This window comes from Podarcis melisellensis (assembly GCF_964234715.1).
Source record: "Podarcis melisellensis genome assembly, chromosome: 2".
Lineage (NCBI taxonomy): Eukaryota > Metazoa > Chordata > Lepidosauria > Squamata > Lacertidae > Podarcis > Podarcis melisellensis.
Genome location: NC_138529.1, coordinates 115,066,401 through 115,086,360, shown reverse-complemented (window position 1 = coordinate 115,086,360; position 19,960 = coordinate 115,066,401). Strand labels below are relative to the sequence as shown.

Below are 19,960 nucleotides of genomic sequence, written 5' to 3'. Positions count from 1 at the left end.
ACTTACTCCTGTTCCTTTTATAGTACAGTAGTACCTCGGGTTACAGACGCTTCAGGTTACAGACGCTTCTGGTTACAGACTCTGCTAACCCAGAAATAGTACCTCGAGTTAAGAACTTTGCTTCAGGATGAGAACAGAAATTGTGTGGCAGCAGCGGGAGGCCCCATTAGCTAAAGTGGTACCTCAGGTTAAGAACAGTTTCAGGTTAAGACCAGATCTCCAGAACGAATTAAGTTCTTAACCCGAGGTACCACTGTAGCTGGAGAAGAACAGTACACAAAGCATTTCTGTCTCTTGACAGCTGTTTATTATGCTGCCTTTCCTCCAGAGAGCTTAGTACTGCAAGCATTGTGCTTCACTCACCTCCAATTTTAATTAATTAATTAGAACATTATATAAGCCCTTCATCAGGAGGCCGCCAAGGTGGCAAATGCACCCAAATTAAAACAAATATTAAAAACCTCCAATGAAGGAGAGTCTGTTCCACTGTCTAACAGCTCTTACTGTCAGAAAGTTCTTCCTGAGGTTTAGTTGGAATCTAATGAAACCATTGTTTTGAGTTCTACCCTTTGGAGCAGGAGAGAACAAGCTTGCTCCATCTTCCATGTGACATTTGAAATATTTAAAGATGGCTAGCCTATCTCCTCTCAGTCTCCTCTTTTCCAGGCTAAATATACCCAGCTCCTTCAACCCTTCCTCATCAGGCTTGGTTTCCAGGTCTTTTACCATCTTGGTTGCCCTCCTCTGCACACTTTCCAACTTCTCAATATCCTCCTTAAATTGTGGTGCCCAGAACTGGACACAGGACTTGTCAATCAGAAGGTCGGCGGTTTGAATCCCCGCAACGGGATGAGCTCCCGTTGCTCAGTCCCTGCTCCTGCCAACCTAGCAGTTTGAAAGCACGTCGAAGTGCAAGTAGATAAATAGGTACCACTCCAGCGGGAAGGTAAACGGCGTTTCCGTGCGCTGCTCTGGTTCGCCAGAAGCGGCTTAGTCATGCTGGCCACATGACCCGGAAGCTGTACACCGGCTCCCTCGGCCAATAAAGCGAGATGAGTGCCGCAACCCCAGAGTTGGCCACGATTGGACCTAATGGTCAGGGGTCCCTTTACCTTTACAGTGGTACTTCGGGTTAAGTACTTGATTCGTTCTTAACCTGAAACTGTTCTTAACCTGAAACACCATTTTAGCTAATGGGGCCTCCTGCTGCCACTGTGCCGCCAGAGCACAATTTGTGTTCTCATCCTGAAGCAAAGTTCTTAACTGGAGGTACTATTTCTGGGTTAGCAGAGTCTGTAACCTGAAGCGTATGTAACCTGAGGTACCTTTGATCCTTTGATCTGGGTACTGCAGCCTAGAATAGCATTAGCTCTTTTTGCTGCTGCATCACACTGTTGATGCAGCTGGTGGTCCACTAAGACCCCTACTGGCAAGCCAGGTGTCTCCCCATCTTATATTGGTTCCCTACTGCAGAAAAGGTGAAATCTGCATTCATTGTTGCGCCCTCTTTCGCCTCTGGCCCCGCCCACTGCTGCTTTGTGCCCCGACTCAGCTCAAGCGAACATAACCCTTTAGCGTCTCCTACGCATCGCCAAAGGGGGTGGGGGTGGTTAAATGCACCGAGATGTCTTTCCTAGAGAGACCCAGCAAGGCACAACAGATGCAAAAACTCGGAGGACTGCTCTTCCGGCTTCCTCTCCTTGCAGCTGCATCTCTTTTAACTTCTGCATATATATGTATATTTATTTCTAGTCTGGAAACAGCCGCAAGATCGCCAGAAGAGTGCAATGCAACGGCTGCAAAGGGAAGGTGAGTTCAACGGAAGGAGGGAAATAATTCAGAGAAAGCGGAATGTTTGGGTAGGGGGTGGACTGCAGAAAATCCATGCTTGCAGAGAGGGGGCTTTGCAAAATACTGTAGAGGCACTATAAAGCCACTTTTCCCCGCCAGATCACAGATTTCCTGCCCTTTCACTGGCACCAGTGGGGTATAGAGAGGTATACAAAGTTAATAAGTTGTTGTTGTTGTTTCAGTGGGACCAGGATCAAAGCTGTAGGGGTGGTGAGGAAAAGGAAGAGAGAGGCTCTGGGTGCAATGCTTGTTGCAAACAGCAGGAACATTGGAAGCTGCTGTGCACTGAGTCAGACCATTGGTCCAGCTAGCTCAGTCGTGTCTGCACACTGACAGGCAGCAGCTTCCAGTGATCTCTCCCATTCCTACCCGGAGATACTTGGGGGGTAGAATCTGGAACCTTCTGTGTGCAAAGCAGACGCTCTGCCACTGAGCTATGGCCTTTCCCAAACAGAAAACGTTGTTCATGAATAAACAACGTGGGGTGGGGTGGTTGGGCAAGAACTGAGTTCCCTTACCTTTTCAAAATTAAATAATTGGGGGTTTTTTTGGCTGGGAGGAGCTGAAATGGATATACCCCCAATGCCTGAGCAAAAGAAATACCACCTATATATGTAATAAATAAAGTCGTGGCCATTTCTAATCCAGATCACTCTCTGCTTGAGTTTATTAATCACATCTTATATTTTGGCCCAGCGCCTGGGTTGTGTGTGCATGTGGCACTGCGACTAGGCCCGAAATAAAATGAATAAATAATCAAACAAACTTTGTGGTGAACTCCCCCATAAAAAAGCACTGATTAATAGTAAGGACATAAAAAGAGCCCTGATCCAGCAGAACTTCACGTTCTTATTTCTTCATGAGGCCTGTTGCCATCATACTTCGCTTGCAGGCACCCTGTATGCATGTGTCAGGCACCTGAGTGAAAAGGATGCTGAACTACGCAAACTTTTGGTCTGATCCATCAGGGCTCCTCTTGCAGGGTGGAGGCTGCCCCATTCGAAAGAGATGGATCATTTACTTCACCTGCTTCTCTTTGACAACCTCCACAGACAGGCAATATCAGTGGCTGCTAGCTCTAGGGGCTAGGTTATCAGTCCACTGTCAGAGGCAATGTTTGCCAGCTGCTGGGAGTCGATACTGTACTAGATGGACCATTGACCCAGTCCAGAATCCTTGTCTTATGTTCTTACAGTCTCCCCAGACAGGGCATATGATTGCTAGATTGCTGTCCTTTTTACTAGATAAATAGTTACCTGATGAGGGGCTGATAAACCTTCCTCCGCAACAGATTGCTTTCAACACCTTTGGGAGGAAGGTGGTGAAATGAGGTCAAAGATTTTGTTGTTGTTGTGACATTGATGGTTAATTCGCAGGGCAGAAAGAAATAAAAACAGAGAAGCAGGAATCCGATGGATCTGAAAAGGGGGACAAGCCAGAGGGGGGCGAAACAGACCTTCATGTCACCCAGGTGGGGACCAGCACAGAGCTTCTGGCTGGGCTGGCTCCAAAGCCAATTAAGCAGGAACCTGAGGAGGAGCTGCAGCCGTGCTGGGAGGCCCAGTGGCAGGAGTTCCTGAAGACCATGCAGGCCCCGTATTCAGGGTGGAGACCCTCACAGCTGTCTCTGCTCCACTCAGGGGAAGGCCCCAAGGAATTCCGGGCCTCCTCTTGGCCAAGAAGAGGGTGTGCCACCCCAATTCTCCCCAGCCTTCCTAGAGAAGCCCTCCAGAAGGCCTGTGAAAGCAGCCCAGATCCCCCTGCAAGAGTGAAAGAAGAGGTGATGGAGGAGGACGAGCCCACTGGCCTGGAGACTCGCTGCCAGTGCTTCCGGCGGTTCTGCTACTGGGAGGCCCAGGGTCCCCACGAGGTGTGCAGGCGGCTCCAGGGGCTTTGCCGCCAGTGGCTGAGGCCCGAGAGGCACAGCAAGGAGCAGATCTTAGAACTGGTGACCCTGGAGCAGTTCCTAGCTGTCCTGCCCCAGGAAATGCAGAACTGGGTCAGGGAAGGCTGCCCACAGACTTGCGCCCAGGCGGTGGCCCTGGCAGAGGATTTCCTGCGGAGGCTGGAGAGGAGAGAAGAACCGGTGAGTGCTTTCTGCTTGGACTCAATCCTGAGGACTTCTACAGGAAATGCATCCTACTCTTGCATGTGATTAATCTCTCTATCAGGTTGCACATCATTCCTCTCTGTGCCATTGTTCAGGCGGGGAGTAGTTAAATCAGGGGTGTGGAAACTGAATCATAGCTCCTTGAGGTATGATTTTCATCAGACCTCAAGGACCACGTCTCCCCATATGAAGCAACCTGGACCCTGCGATCATCATCTGAGGCCCTTCTTTGTGTGTCTCCTCTGCAAGGCGTCCGCAGTGTGACAACATAAGAACAGGCCTTTTCAGTGGTGCCTCCCCATTTGTGGGATGCTCTCCCCAGGGCGCCTCGCCTGGTGCCTCCATTACATACAGACAAAAAAACAGTCCTCTTTTCCCAGGCCTTTGACTAATTAGCAACCTATAGCCTCTTAAACTGGGGGGGGGGGTGTTTCTGTTTGTTATTATGGTGTGTATTCTTAAATTTTTATATTATAAACCACCCTGTGATTTTCAGATGGGCAGTACAGAAATTTAATAAATCACCATCCCTTGCTGGCTGGGGCTGATGGGAATTGGAATCCAATTGGAAGGACCACAGATTCCTCACCCCTGAGTTAAAGGAGCCCTCCATGTGCAGAGGTGGTCTGTCTTTGTAAATACCAAATTGCTGGGATAAACAATGGAGGCAGGTGAAGTTTTTAATACCCCTTTTGTTTAAAGGGGACATTTGGTTGCCTGCTGTGCTTATTATTATTATTATTATTATTATTATTACTATTACTATTATTATATTATTTTTATTATTATTTATTACATTCTTATCCCATCTTGCGTCCCAGGAGCTCAAGGTGGCTTATATAGTCCTCCTCACAACAACCCTGTGAGGTAGGTTAGGGTGAGAGTAAGCAACTGCCCAAGCTCACCCAATGAGCTTTGTGGCTGAGTGGAGATTTGAAGTCTTGTCTCGCAGGTCCTAGTCAACGACTCATTGATACATATGAGATAGTTATCTGCTATATAGATAAGCCTTTCCCAACCTGTGGTCCTCGAGACGGCAACTCTTGCTCCACTACTGCTCCCATCACCTTCGGCCTGGCTGGGGCTGATGGGAGTTGGCCTGATCTTGCAGGGCTGTTTTCTGAATGGTATCCCCTGTTCCGTTTCAGGAGCTGGAGCCTTTTGAGCGGGTGATTGTTAATTCCCCCAAGGCAGAAAAGGACCCGTCGGACACCGAAGAGTTGCAGCTCCCCATGGCGGTTGAGCAGGACAGCGATGGGGAGACGCACTTGCTCAGTAAGTGTTGCTGGAAGAGGAGAGCCTGGGGCTGATGGAATGGGCTCATATCGGAACCAGATCCGAGGAAGAGAGAGACATTCCCTTAGGAGGAGCCCATTCCTCAGGAGATGGGGATGAACATCTATCTTCTCATGCCAAGGATACTTCTCCAGTGGGTGGAGGGTTCGTGGTAGTGGGCGATTTGATCATTAGGAATATATAGATCATGCTGCGTTTGCAAGAAATCTATATTTTAACGCACACTTTGGAACTCACTGCCTGTTGATGTCAGGCAGTTGCCTTCGCTGTACTCCTTTCAGTGCCAGCTAAAAACATTGTTGAGGCAAGCCTATGAAGACATGTTGAACGTTGACATGTGTTTTAACCTGTTTTTTAACTCATTGTTGATTTCAGTTATTTTTGATGGTTTTAAATTGTTGTTTTAAACTCTCTTCTTCCTGATAGTTTCGTTGTTTTATTCTTTTTGTAAACCTCTTTGAGGGTTCCCCCCTGCAATCATGGTTATATACAGTTTATGAAATAAAATGATAAAATATTGAAGACAGATATACTGACTTTTTCTACCCCCTGCCTAATTTTTTTTAGCCTTCTTTCATGCCACCCCCTGCCACTGCTCCATGCTTTCCTAAACGGAAAAACTTCAAATTCTTTAAACCAGTGGTTCCAAAACTTTTTCAGGCACAATCACCCCCTTGATTCCATAAACTCATATGACTCCAGTGTTCCCTACCCTATAAAAAGCATCCTTCAGAATAGTGGTTTGCACAAGCCACAAAAAAAGACAGAAACACAATAAGGTTCTAAACAGCAACAATCAATTGCACATTTATTCAAAATCCAGTTAAAACTATTTAGTTTAATTACTTCAACAAAATGGATGGACTTGATCCAGTAATCTCAGCTTTTCAAAGTCTGATAGACACCCCCAGGGCCGGAACTGCCACCCACTTGCCTCTTAGCACCCCTCCCCAGCACTGCCCACATTGGGAACTATTCCTTTAGACCCACATTCCTATTCTCTCTTTGTTTTATTAGGTGATGGGCAGCTTAGTGAGAATGAGGAGGAGAATCGTCAGCTGGAGAGACGTGAGCAAGCTGAAGCAAGTTGGGCGCCCAGAGAAAAAACCCGAGGGGAATTTACCCAGGATTCTATGTTTGTTTCCGGAACTGAGAAGAAGGAGAAGAATGTAGAAAGACCCAAGGGAGTGGAACTTAGCGAGATCTCCTTGGAAAAGGGCAGTGGGGCTTTGTTCCAGGTGTCTGAAGGGCCCGCAAGTCGGCAGGGGGTGAAGAAGCTCCAGGAAGACCCTCTGGGAAACACCCTGAGGAAAGGCTTTGACTGCAGAGAAGAAGATGCTCTACGCTTCAACACAAACCCCTCCCAAGAGAGAATCCCCGATGAGAAGGCAGAGTGCACGAAAGGCTTCACCCAGAGTCCCGACGCATCTCGTCCGGAGAAGGTGCCATCGTACGAGTGCTCCTACTGCGGGAAGAGGTGGCCTTGCCAGTCCCAGCTGCGCCGGCACGTGAAGATCCACACGGGGGAGCGGCCCCACAAATGCACGGACTGTGGGAAAAGCTTCAGCACCAGCTCCAACCTCAGCCAGCACAAGCGAGTCCACACTGGGGAACGGCCATACAGCTGCAAAGACTGTGGGAAAAGCTACCGGCGCCGAGCGTCGCTGCTCCAGCACGAGCGGGAGACCTGCCGGAAGGGTAGCCACTTAAACGCCCCGGCGCTGGGTTACGTGGTCCTGGGCAACTGCACTTTGCTGTGCATGAAAAAGTCGGCGCAGGGCGGGAGGAACCGCGTGATCGCGCCAAAGGGAGGGGAGGCCCCCCTAGCTGCTCAGCCCTTAAATACGTTGACGGGATATGTGCCGGAAAGTAGCCATCCCAATGATTAGAGCGCAATGGGGTGGGGACAGGGGCAGGACTGAGAAATCCTTCGAAGAGCGTGGTTGGAGCTTTATTTGGGAATCGACAGCGGCAGGAAACGCACCCTTTGTGGTGCCGACCCCCTGTGGCAGCTCAGTGTGTAGAAACATGTCCTAGCTAAAGAGTTTGGCCTATAGAGGAAGGAGCAACCAAGGAGCGTAACTCTGAGAGGCACTGAAAAGGTGTGGTTTGTTGGGCCTGACGCATTACTGAGTGGCAATGATTTGCCATTGCTTTTACTGCAGAGTGAAAATATGCTGGCCCTGATAACATCATACGTCAGGAATGCACTGAAAACGTCGTTGGGCTTCAGCTCCCCATCAGCCCTAACCAAAATGGCCAGATGGGAGATGCTGGTCCAGCAACATGTAGAAGGCACCGCATTGGTGATTCCCACCACACGTTTTGAAAAAGCAAGATCTGCCACATCAAGCAGAACATGCTAGCCATGTACGGGTGGCCTGCCTGGCACTTAACAAGCAGCCTTGGTTTTGCAGGCCCCAGCAGGCCACCGTACATGGGCTGTGTAACATCTGGGCTCACTCAGCTGATGGGTGAGGAATGTGTGTGTCACGTGTTGTGCAGGCTTCAGTATGCGACAGGAGTGGGTCTGGAAGTGTGTTCGGATTGCGAAAATGCCATGAAACCTTGGTCAATGAGCACAAGTCTCACCTACGTGCAGGAACTATATAAATATTCTGTTTGAGAGAAAGATCAGCTGTTGCATTTGTCTTTTATTCAATATCAGAAAATAAACCCTGGGAGGTCAACCAAATGGGAGACTGCTACTGGGAAAGTGAAATTCTATCTTTTAATTCCTTAAGAGGAGGATGTGGGGGGGATTCTTAAAAAAAGGTTTGAGTTTTCATCCGCTCAAGCTGGATGCCAAATTGCAACCCTTCATACTACAGTGAAATCTCCTAAAAATTGAGTTATGAGATAGAGGTGATTCCGAGCTTCAGTCATGATCAGCAACTCCATCAGGGATAGGAAAACCTTTGCCCCTCCTGATGTTGCTGAGCTACAACTTCCCTCATCTCCGTAAGCATCCTTGCAGGTAGACTGACCAGCTATACCAAGACTGGATCAAAACCTTCAGTGGCATTTCTCAGCCTTTTTAGTTAACAGCCAATTATTTGTTTTGGTTGGGACTGGCTTTGTACAACAGCAGCTATACACACCCATACCTTGTGTTAGAAAAAGGTTGATAGGATCCACAGACTTTCCACCACTACCACACCTGGGCAGCCCATGGGGGGTTGCTCGTAGCATTTCAGGAAGTCATGTTCTTCCATTTATAAAATGTATTGTTTTGATATAATATGGGTTGTACTAAAGGTTTCAAGCTTCCAGTACTCATTCCCTAGTATAGAAAAAGACCACACATTTGGTAAGTTAAAAATGGTTTACTTACAAATTCTCCAAAGGTCAGGTTCATGTGCTTTTCCACACTGCATTCAGAAAAGGTTGCACAGGCAGTAAATGTGGCTTTGTTACAGTGGAGAAAGTTCTTAAATTATTGATGTAGGAGCTCAAGTGGGGCTTGTTGGAGCTATGCGGGAGCTTGGAGCAGCCAGCTCTTTACATGCTGAGTTTCTCAGGTAACTTGAGGGTACAACAATAAGCTTGATTACCTTCCTCCCAAGGTGAGGGAGAGTGACCTAGGCTAAGCCTGGCAGGACAGCTTACTCTGTGGTATAACTTTGTGTATTAATTAGACTTGGTTATCCCACATGAATGGTCATCCTCACAAAAAGAATAAAGAAAATCCTTGCGGAATCAAAACATGGCATGAGTGAGGTTCGATTACAGTCTTTTCCCACTGACATTTAGTTTTCCCTATACACAGTATCGAGGCTAGCCCACTAGGGCCAATAGGGCACTGCCGCATCAAATCGTTTTCGGCCAGCCCAGTCTGGCCTGCCTTCTTACTTGCCTCCAGTCCAGGGGGTAGCCTCATCTGTCAGCTTCCTGCTTAGCCTCAATTTTGCCTTTGTGGAATTCAGCACAGAAGAGGATGGGAACAAAACCAGAACAGTTGGCTGTGTATCTCCACCTCTACCTGCTCTTGATTCTGGCTCCCCCTACAGTTGTACCCCATGCCGCCTTCCTGTAAGAAAGGCAAGACATCACCAGACATTTTTCCTTCCTACAGCCAAATGTCTGTGACTGGCTAAAGATCACCAGATGGGCTTCAGTCTAGGCACTGTCAAACTCTGACTCCCATCAGCACAATCAACAGTGTTGACCCAACTCTATAGTCATTCAGAGACTCTAATGGCTTGGGATCCTAAATTAAAGGACAGGAAAGGTTCCTCCTGTGAATTTTTAACTGAGCTTCTCTTAGGATCCAATCCAGTCCTCCATCCCTGCTGACCACTGACACTCTCTCTCTCTTGGCTTTCAAGATGGCTTCTGGTGGTAACTGTGCTATTTCAATAGCAGCAGCTGGCAAGAGCAGAATCCCATCGCCAGGATTGCTGCAGCTTACTAAAAGAGGGGAGACAGCAGTGATGTCAGCGAGGTGCAAACACACCGGCAGGGGCACCGGATTTGATCTAACAATGCATCTGCACCAACTTACCACACTCACTAAGCTACTGGGATGCTGGTAACAGGACAGATAAGCACCACTGACCACTCCTGCCGTTTCTACTGACCACTGAAATGCCCAGTCTCATTCCCTTGGCTTTGGAGACAACCCAAGGTTGTGTGGCTCTGCCATTTCAAAGCTGCCTTATCAGTCTACAAGGCCAGGAAAACTTTTAAAAGAGAAATGAAACAGCAGGAACAACTGAACAATGAGGTCCTCTGCATGCTTCATCCTTCGTCCACGACCAGTTTCTGCAACGCTGTAGCACTAAAACCCAAACATGTCTGGCACAAGTTCTTTCCACATTTAGTTTGCAACAGTTTGAGGGCATTTTAATGCATTAATTCTCTTTCCAAGGGAAAATAATCTAAATATTGCAATCTCTGGGTTTTCTTACAAAGGTTATGATGATTAATTCCTCCCAGGAGTTTAAAAAGTCTGTGACTGGGCTGGTGATGCATTCTCCCCTCGTCACAGTTGATCCATGAAGGTAAGCGCTCTTATTTGTGCAAGCTATTTTCTACATCAAAGCAGTGGGGAAAAGCTAAGTTGCGTCTCAAGTATGGGTCCTCATGTGCCTCAGTAGGTACACTCTGTGATAGAAGCTCTTTCCGCACTCTGGGCATTGTTGCTGCTTTTCGCCATTGTGGGTGCTCTGGTGTCTACGAAGGTTGGCGCTCTGGCGGAAGGATTTCCCACACTCAGAGCAGTGGTACGGTCTTTCTTCGGTGTGGATTTTCTTGTGTGCATTGAGGGTAGAAGCCCTTTCTGCAGTCTGAGCATTCGTATGGTTTCTCTCCCGTGTGCATCCTCTGATGCCTGATAAGGTACGCTCTCTGACAGAACCGTTCCCCGCACTCGAGGCATATATGTGGCTTTTCGCCATTGTGGATGCTCTGATGTCTATGTAGGTCAGAGCTCTGGAGGAAGGATTTCCCGCACTCGAAACAATGGTAAGCCACCTCTTCCGTGTGGATTTTCTTGTGTGCATTAAGGTGCGCTTGCTGGTAGAAGCTCTTCCCACAGTCTGCACATTTGTACAGTTTCTCCCCTGCGTGGGTCTTCTCATGCTTGACGAGGTATTCTCTCTGACAGAAGGCTTCACCGCACTTGGCACATTTGTGCGTTTTTTCACCTTTGTGGATCTTCTGGTGCCGAGAGCGGTCGTTGCTCTGACGGAAAGATTTTCCGCAGTCTGTGCATTCGTAGGGCTTCTCCCCTGTGTGGGTTCTCTCGTGGGAAATGAGGTGCGACCTCTGACTGAAGTTTTTCCCGCAGTACGAGCACCTGTATGGCTTCTCTCCGGTGTGCAGCCTCTTATGTTTACAAAGCACACCCCGCCGGTTGAAAGATTTGCCGCAATACAAGCACATATGAGGTTTCTCTCCTGTGTGGGTTCTCTCGTGTTCTTTAAGGCTCCCAGTCCCCGTGAAGCATTTCCCACAATAGGAGCACCGGTATGGCTTTTCTCCTGTGTGCACTCTTTGATGGCTACAAAGCCCGGTCCTCCGATTGAAAGATTTCCCACAGTCCAAGCATTTGTAGGGTTTCTCACCCGTATGGGTTCGTTCATGGACTCGAAGGTACGGTTTCTGGTGGAAACCCCGCCCACAATCTGAGCATTTGTACGGCTTGTCAACTATTTCCAGTGCCTGGTTCTTAAGGGCGACAGAAGTCTGGCTGAAGCTGACCGCACAGTTGATGTCTGCCTCCTTAATCTTCTGCTGGTTGACTCCTGCTTGGAAAGTGCTTTTGCTGAATTCTTCTTTGCCTTCCCCAAGGTAAGAGGCTTCCTTCACTTTTGTTCCCGGATCACTTCCCATGTGGCTTTGTGGTGCCTGTGGCCATCTGCGCACCTCTTCCAATTCAGGAAGCAGGAATACATTCCCCTCGGATATTCCCAAGGGCGCCCCACTGAATTCCACTTGCTCATGTGGCGCCCACTGCACACTCTTTTGTCCAGCTTTGCGGTCCTGCTTGTTGGCCCCTGAAATGGAGAGAATCTCAGCATAAGCACAACCAGCATGTGGAACTCAACGCTACAAGATACACCTAATCAGCTTATGGCATCTGTTAGGGCAAGATGGGGCAATGGGTGCAAACGAAGAGCCAAGCTACACCAATCAGGAGACTCGTGGGACACAACACAAGGGAATGGGCATCCATGGTTCAAGACCAGGTTCCCCCATCCCTGCTCTGAGGCTAGAATGGAAACCAAAGAGACTGGCTGGCCTGCTCATTCATTCACATGGACTCCTTCGTTGCCCACAGTAAGCACCTGAGTTAATAAATACAAGGCAGAACAGAAGCATCTCAGAATGAATCTGATACAATTAAAATTTTTATTGAGTAATTTATTGGTTGCATTTACAGTTGTACCTCGGCTCTCGAACGCCTTGGGAACCAGACATTCTGGCTCCTGAACAATCGAAAACCGAAAGTGAGTGTTCCGGTTTTCGAGCGTTCTTTTGGAAGCCGAACATCCGACAGGGCTTCCGCAGCTTCCGACTGGCTGCAGGAGCTTAGAAGCCGCGCTTTAGTTTCTGAACATTTCGAAAGTCGAACGGACTTCCGGAACAGATTCTGTTCAACTTCCGAGATACGACTGTATCTCCCACTTTCTCCCCCAAGGAGCTCAATGTGGCATACATGGTTCTCATACTTCTCAGTTAATCCCTGAAACAACTCTGTGAGGCTAAGAGGCAGTGGTTGGTCCAAGTCACCCAGTGAGCTTATTGGCTGAATGTGGATTTGAACCCTGCTCTCTCAGGTTCTAGTCTGACACCCTAACCACTACACCACACTCGCTCTTGCAACCTCTCATCACCTAACTGGACTCATTCTGCTTATTAACCTTGCCGTTAGGAAGAACTTTCTGATGGTAGGAGCTGTTTGGCAGTGGAAACAAACTGCTTTGGGAGGTTGTAGACTCACCTTCCTTGAAGGTTTCTAAGCAGAGGTTGGGTGGCCATCTGACAGGGAGTCAGCATTGCAGGGGGTTGGACTAGATGACCCTTGAGTCCCAACTCAACAATTCTATGATTTTATTAGTTAGCACACACTTTGGAAGCTGTTTGAGTACTGAATACTTGCTTTTGGGCACTCTTCAAAGTTAAAGCAATCACAGTGAGACTTTAGATGTGGAAAATAAAGAAAGCTACGTTTAGTACAGGAAATGCGTATTGCATAGTAAAGAGTTCCTGGTTCTAGCAAACTAAATTGGAGATGCAAAAGGAGCCAGACTCGCTCTTTTGCTCTCTATGGGACAGATAAAGACGAAAGGAAGCTTTCTCCCCATGTAAACCACACCAGTCTGCATATAAGCTGAGCTGAATCCCAACTCCTCCTCCGGAACTCACTGAACAAGATGGCTGCACCAGCACCCTCCGTCTGGGCCTCCGTGGCAAGCTGCATCTTCACCGCATCTGACAGGCTGTGCTCAGCATCAGAGGGATCAACAACCACCCCTTCCAAAGCCTTGGACAGCTGGAAATAAGAGCAGGTGTACAATTATCTTACGAGAAACAGGAACTGGGGCCTGGTTATATCAAGGATTGTCCTTTTCTTTTCATAGTCACGACCCAACACACAGAAATTCAGATGAAAGGCTTCCTGTTGCTTCATCACAGGTCCACATATCTATATCTGGCCCTTGGAACCCTCCCAGGGCCACATTTGCTCTCCCCAGGCCGCCCCCTTCCCTGTTCTTGCTTCACACCCTTACTGTGGATTTTTGCCTTTCTGGAATGTGTCTTTGACCTCTGATAATGTCTCTTGCTGGTCTGGATGGAGCCTACAAAGCGTTGTGTGAATATCCGTAGAACCTAGCTTACGGTAAAAAAGGGTGAAATTTGCATTCATTGCTTCAGCCAGCTTTGCCTCTGTGGAACCATTCAGAAATTGTGCCCCTGCAAATGTTGTTCCAGGAAGCATGAGCCAGAATGAGGGATGATAGCAGCTGTAGTCCACTAACATCTGGAGGACAACCGGTTCTCTACCCTACAGCAACTGCTGAAGGCCCATCGCTCAGTAGCAGAGATTTAGGTAAAGGTAAAGGGACCCCTGACCATTAGGTCCAGTCGTGACCCACTCTGGGGTTGCGGCGCTCATCTCGCTTTGTTGGCCGAGGGAGCCGGCGTACAGCTTCCGGGTCATGTGGCCAGCATGACGGAGCCGCTTCTGGCGAACCAGAGCAGCGCACGGAAACGCCGTTTACCTTCCCGCCAGAGTGGTACCTATTTATCTACTTGCACTTTGACGTGCTTTCAAACTGCTAGGTTGGCAGGAGCAGGGACCGAGCAAGGGGAGCTCACCCTGTCGCAGGGATTCGAACCGCCAACCTTCTGATCGGCAAGTCCTAGGCTCTGTGGTTTAACCCACAGCGCCACCCATGTCCCTGAGATTTAGGTACTCACCTGCTTTTCAATTCTCTGAGCCCTCCGTAGTCCCAGCAGGAAATCCTCTGCCAGGGCCACCGCCTGGGCGCAGGTCTGCGGGCAGCCATCCCTGACCCAGCTCTGCATTTCCTGGGGAAGGACGGCCAGGAACTGCTCCAGGGTCACCAGCTCCAGGATCTGCTCCTTGGTGTGTCTCTCCGGCCTCAGCCACTGGCGGCAAAACCCCTGGAGTCGCCTGCACACCTCGCGGGGGCCCTCGGCCTCCCAGTAGCAGAACCGCCGGAAGTGCTGGCACCGTTTCTCCAGGCCAATGGGCTCTTCCTCTTCCAGAATCTCTTCTTTCACTTTCGCAGGAGAATCTGGGCTGCTTTCATCAGTTTTCATGGAGGCGTCTCTAGGAAGGGTGGGGTGAATCAGGGTGGCACTCTCTTCTCTCGGCCACAAGCCAGCCTCCTTGAAGGAGGAGGCTGGGAATTCCTTCAGGCCTCCCCCTAAGTGGGGTGAAGACAGCTGTGAGGCTCTCCACCCTAAATACGGGGCCTGCATGGTCTTCAGGAACTCCTGCCACTGGGCCTCCCAGCACGGCTGCAGCCCCTCCTCGGGTTCCTGCTTAATTGGCCTTGGAGCCATCCCAGCCAGAAGCTTCTTTATGGTCCCACTCTGGGCAGTGTGAAAAATTTCCCCTCTGGGCTCTAACCTCTCCTCTTTCTCAGGTGCTTCTGGGTAACGTTCTTCCACTTTTGTCCTCCTTTGCACTGCAAAAGGAAATTCATATGCATGAGTGGAAAAATAGGGCAGTGCCAAGCAAATATAACCTCCACTCAACATTTGTTGGTCAAAAAACATTGAGGTTGCCAACATGGTACCCATGGGCATTGGTGCGCACACCAGTACTCCCCCTGTGGTGCCCATAAAAGTGCTCAGTACATACACCCTCACACCCCACCAGGGCCATAGCTGGGGGTGGTGAGGAAGCCCCCCGTCAGAGGCGCAGGAGAGGGGTCCCCCACAAAATCGGCTAAAATATATGTCCATAAATATGTCTATAAATAAAAATATTGATTATTGCCTCATAAGAAAAGGTTTAAAATAGAGGCTCTTTATATGATATTTGGGGCACTGTTTTCTCCTTTTTTTGTGCCACATTCCTAGGGGGCGCAATCTGGACGGTTCTGTCAGGGGCACAAGATCAGCTAGCTACAGCTCTGCAACCCACAAAGCCCTAGTACGATACACACTTTTGTGGAATCAGTAGGAAAACAAGATTCTTGATTTCAGGAGCCGGCAATGAGTAAGAAGCAATTAATAATGGCTGCCGTACTGAGGGCTGTTAGGAGAGCCCTATTCCCCCTCACAGAGCAGCAACTCCCAGAGATCCCTGAAAAGAGAGATTGACTGTTAAGCTACTCTGATAACTGTAGCCAGTGCTTTTTTTCTGGGGGGACACATACCCCTAAAAATTTCCTGAATTTGTTTGATCTCATTGAGGGGCAGTATTTCAATATGAGTAGGAAAATGAGAGTACCCCTAAACTTTTTTTGGGGGGAGCACTGACTGTAGCTCTGTGAGGGGAATTGAGGGGTTTCCTAACAACACACAGCAGCTTTAGCTAGCTACATTTCCCAGAATTCTTTGAGGGCAGCCATGACTATTAAAGTGGTATAATACTGCTGTAAAAGTAAGGTGCAAATGTGGCAACAATCAAAGTGCACTGCTCTACAAATTATTGGAGAACCAAACTGAGGGCTTGTCCGCACTTCTGCTTGTCCCGCTATTTTCCCACTCTTTACTGCTGAATCAGAGCAAATGTCCATCGCATTCTCCGCAGGTCGACGTCTGCTCTGATGCAGCGGCAAAAAGCAGGTTTCCCAGGGGAATGAGGTGGAGCAAACGGAAAACCACTTAGGCCTGTGTTTCCTAGGCATGGGACCAGCCCAAAGCTTGCAATTGCTGCTGACTCAGTTCCTTTCCGACCTAGGGTTCAAGAGGGGCACATTCTGGCCTGTGCAGCATCCCCCAAGGCAAGGTTTGGGGCACCTGAGACCTGCCAGATGCTGTTGGACTCCAATTCCCATAAGCCGCAGCCAGCATGGGCAACAGCCATGGAGGATGGGAGTTGTAGTCCAGCAATCTCTCAGAGGCCCACAAGTTTCTCTACCTTTGTGCTAAGCTCTGGAAACCCTGGCAGCAGTGAGAAGATTTATTGCTCTTTGAAGAGGCCTCCAAGGCCCAGCCCTCTCACCTTGTGAAAAGGCAAAGCCTAGGGGGGCGGTTCTGGGGGGCTGAAGACACTCCCCTGAGGGCTAGAATACGGGCTACCGTTGCCTGCCAGACAGCTACCTGGAGGAGGCCTTGAAGAAAAAGAGCTGTTGTCCTGTTGCCACAGCAACCAGAGGACATTCCAACATGGCTTCCTGGATGTCATGCCTATGCCCTTACGTGGTGCCAGACATGGGGGTGTTTGGAGCGCAAATCAAAACACTCCATGTTGTTGTTGTTGTTTAGTCGTGTCCGACTCTTCGTGACCCCATGGACCAGAGCACGCCAGGCACTCCTGTCTTCCACTGCCTCCCGCAATTTGGTCAAACTCATGCTGGTAGCTTCGAGAACACTGTCCAACCATCTCGTCCTCTGTCGTCCCCTTCTCCTTGTGCCCTCCATCTTCCCCAACATCAGGGCCTTTTCCAGGGAGTCTTCTCTTCTCGTGAGGTGGCCAAATTATTGGAGCCTCGGCTTCAGGATCTGGCCTTCCAGTGAGCACTCAGGGCTGAGTTCCTTATGAATGGATAGGTTTGATCTTCTTGCAGTCCATGGGACTCTCAAGAGTCTCCTCCAGCACCATAATTCAAAAGCATCAATTCTTCGGAGATCAGCCTTCTTTATGGTCCAGCTCTCACTCCATAGGCGGGGGATTTGCAGAGCAGGCGAGGCCCGTCACCTGAATCTGGGCCTGAGAATGCCCTTTAAGGGGCTTTCTGTGTTGATACCTAAGGAAAGACCCCTGGAACTGTCAGCCATCCCCTCAGCCCTTGACAGCACCAAAAGTCAAAAGTTTCAGGTCCGGACTGAATTAGCAATGACGATGCCATATGCACCTACAGATCCAGAGGGGCCTACTCATGAGTAAGCAATCGTTGACAGGCCTCCACAGCCAGAAGCAGTGGGCAGGGACGGGTCATTGGGAGCATCATCATCATCATCATCATCGGGAGATGATGCTGGGCTCTCAGATCTGGGGCATCAACTTGGGCCATCGCTGGCAATAAAGGCACTATCATTATACAGCTGATGATAAGGCATTCCACACTGAGGGGTGGGGGCTCAAGCCAAACGTGGCACTTCTGCTGAAAAAGTTCTCAATTTAAATTAAAATGCAGGGGCATTCAGAAATGCAGACACCTTGAAGGCATTGAAGAATTGGGCTGCCACCACCAAGCTTTCTGCTTTTAATTCCGCCCTCCCATTTATTTATACACCACCCTTCGGCAAAACACCAGGGCAGCATACAGCAGAATTTTATTTTATATTTTTTTTTTTTTAAAAAAACTTTAAAAATACTTTCTGTCTGTCTTACAGCTCTTGGGGAAGACTCAAAGCTTGGTGGTAAAGCAATTAAAATCCTTGACATTTCCAGGTAGGCTGGGAGAGAGACTCCTAGCTCTCAGCCCCTGGAGAGCTGCTGAAAGTCCGTGTGACAATATAGTGCAAAATCGCTCAAAGGCGGCTTCTGATGTTCCTAAATTCCTAGGAAGAGCACTTTTTGCAGAGATCGCCAGAGACGTTTGTGGGGAAGGGCTTTAGTTCAGTAAGAAAGCTTTGAATGCAGAGGATCCCTGCAGGCATACATGGCAAAGAAACACCCACAGCCCGGCTTAACCCCCAGAGAGCGGCTGCCGGCCGGTGCAGACAATACTGAGCTCTATGGACCAATGTGATCTGACTACGTTTCTGCAGGAGGAGAGGGATCAACCCTGCTGCCGCCTTCTCTCTTCTTCCAGCCATGGATTCCTGCTATTCCGCCACCCACCCACCCCTTTCCTTGCAGACAGATCTCCCCTTCTCTGACCCACCTGCTCCTTGGGGCTTCTGCATGGCGCGCCTGCACGCATCTGAAGAATTTGCAGCCGCCCAGCCGCTCAGTCAGATCTCGGGCTATCAAATCCCAAAAGCCAGTTTTCCAGGAGTGATGAAAGGGGTGCGAAGGGGGACAAGAAGCAGGAAGGAGCGTCTGCAGCTGAAATTCCTGGGTCTCTCTCTAGGAAGTCTCGCTCTGTACGTTTAACCCCTTGAGCAAGGAGACACTATGTAGCATTTTCAGTGCGGGGGGGGGAGACCCACTTACTTACAGATGAAATGCATAATCAAAAAAAGAGGACACCTTCTTGCATAAAATGCGCGCGTGCTTCTTTGCGGAGATGCGCGTTTCGAAACAATTGCAACAATTTAAGCAGAAATATAATCGTGGTAACTGTTGTGACTGCCCAGTCGGCTATGCAGCCACTGCCTGTGGATAATGTAGCAACTTCCCCGCAGATCCACACCATACATTTTCATTTATTTTACATTTTATTTCTATCCCAGTGCAGACCCCTAAGTGACCCTATTGAAACCAGCACTGAAAACACAGCAAAACATTTCAACGAACCCCCCCCAAAGAAAAAATGAATTCCCCCAAAGAGTCTTGGGAACTGTAGTTCTTTAAGGGCACCAGGAATTGTAGCACTGTAGAGACAGACTACAGTTCCCAGGGGGTGAAGTCATGTGTGTTAGATGCGTTTCAAGTGCATGGTGTTAATCTCCACTCCATCCTGGCTCTGCAATCTTAGGGTTTTTTTCATCTTCAACCCAGACTTGATGGGGAGAGTCCATCAAATAGAGGACTGTTCTCCTTAAAGTAGGGCACATGACCATCCTATGTCGTTGTCACTGTGGTGGCAAACCTGTGTCTAGACTGCAGCGCTTCAGATTTTTTTGGGGGGGGGCCACACATGGTTGAATGCACAGGGGCGCTGACTTATAAAAAATATTGGGGGGGCCCATACCGACTTATAAAAAATATTGGGGGGGCCCAAGACCTCCAAACCGCTGCTGCTGGGGGAACGAAAGGGGCGAGCCCCGGGCTGCCCCGACCTTAAGTGAACCTGTGAGGGCCCGCCCTTTGCGGCAGCCGATTGGCTGCCGCCGTGGGCGGTGAATATTAATGATGTATCATTTTTGTGCTTCATGCTGTGGCCACAGACATGTGATCTGATGATGAATTTAGGGTGACCCAATGCAAAAATCCTGAGAATCCCTGTGGATCCATGCTTTGTAACCACGTTTTTGCACCATTGCAGCCCCAGGCAACAGTGGGTGTGTGATTTTGGGGGGGCAGGCTGTAGCCATGGACATGCTATGTGCTCTGATGGTGAATTTGGGGTGACCCAATGCAAAGATCCTGGGGATCCATGTGGATCCATGCTTTTAAATCACATTTTAAGTGGGGAGGGAAGGAAAAACACAGAACGGACAAGGAGCTCGAGAGGGGTGTGCAGAGAAGCAGCTGGCTAAGAATGCAGGAGAGGGGTATTACTGGGAGGGAGGAAAGGAAGGCAAAAGTTTTCCCTCACCTACCCACGCAAGCCAGCCAGCCAGCTCGTCCGCTCTCTCTCTCTCTCTCTCCCCCTCCTGGAGCACAGAGACGACACTCTGCTTGCCTGGAGGGGAGGGGCTTTCCCTGCTCTTTGTTCATTTCAGCAAACACAGCAAGGAAACAGAGGTGGGTGGGCAGTAAGACCCTGAGGCAGAATGCAG

At 49.2% G+C, this 19,960-nt stretch overlaps 2 protein-coding genes across 3 annotated transcripts; one reads left to right on the top strand and one right to left on the bottom strand.

Annotated features, from left to right (window-relative positions):
* The first annotated feature begins 1,774 nt into the window (after nucleotides 1-1,774).
* On the top strand, nucleotides 1,775-7,889 carry LOC309364664 (uncharacterized protein). Its single transcript, XM_081902395.1, has 4 exons — nucleotides 1,775-1,809; nucleotides 3,228-3,937; nucleotides 5,104-5,236; nucleotides 6,275-7,889. Exons 1-4 carry the CDS (start codon nucleotides 1,788-1,790, stop codon nucleotides 7,144-7,146), a joined length of 1,737 nt encoding a protein of 578 aa, XP_081758521.1. The 5' UTR covers nucleotides 1,775-1,787; the 3' UTR covers nucleotides 7,147-7,889.
* A 2,132-nt stretch (nucleotides 7,890-10,021) lies between these two features.
* LOC309364484 (uncharacterized protein) lies at nucleotides 10,022-18,378 on the bottom strand. Of its 2 annotated transcripts, none has more exons than XM_081901873.1 (4): nucleotides 18,234-18,367; nucleotides 14,186-14,915; nucleotides 13,130-13,256; nucleotides 10,022-11,757 (listed from the first exon to the last, which is right to left on the bottom strand). In XM_081901873.1, exons 1-4 carry the CDS (start codon nucleotides 18,257-18,259, stop codon nucleotides 10,472-10,474), a joined length of 2,169 nt encoding a protein of 722 aa, XP_081757999.1. In that variant the 5' UTR covers nucleotides 18,260-18,367; the 3' UTR covers nucleotides 10,022-10,471. The 2 variants fall into 2 exon arrangements, with proteins under 2 accessions (XP_081757999.1, XP_081757998.1); XM_081901872.1 differs by having other exon boundaries at nucleotides 10,023-11,757; nucleotides 14,186-14,922; nucleotides 18,238-18,378.
* Between the last annotated feature and the right edge of the window lie 1,582 nt (nucleotides 18,379-19,960).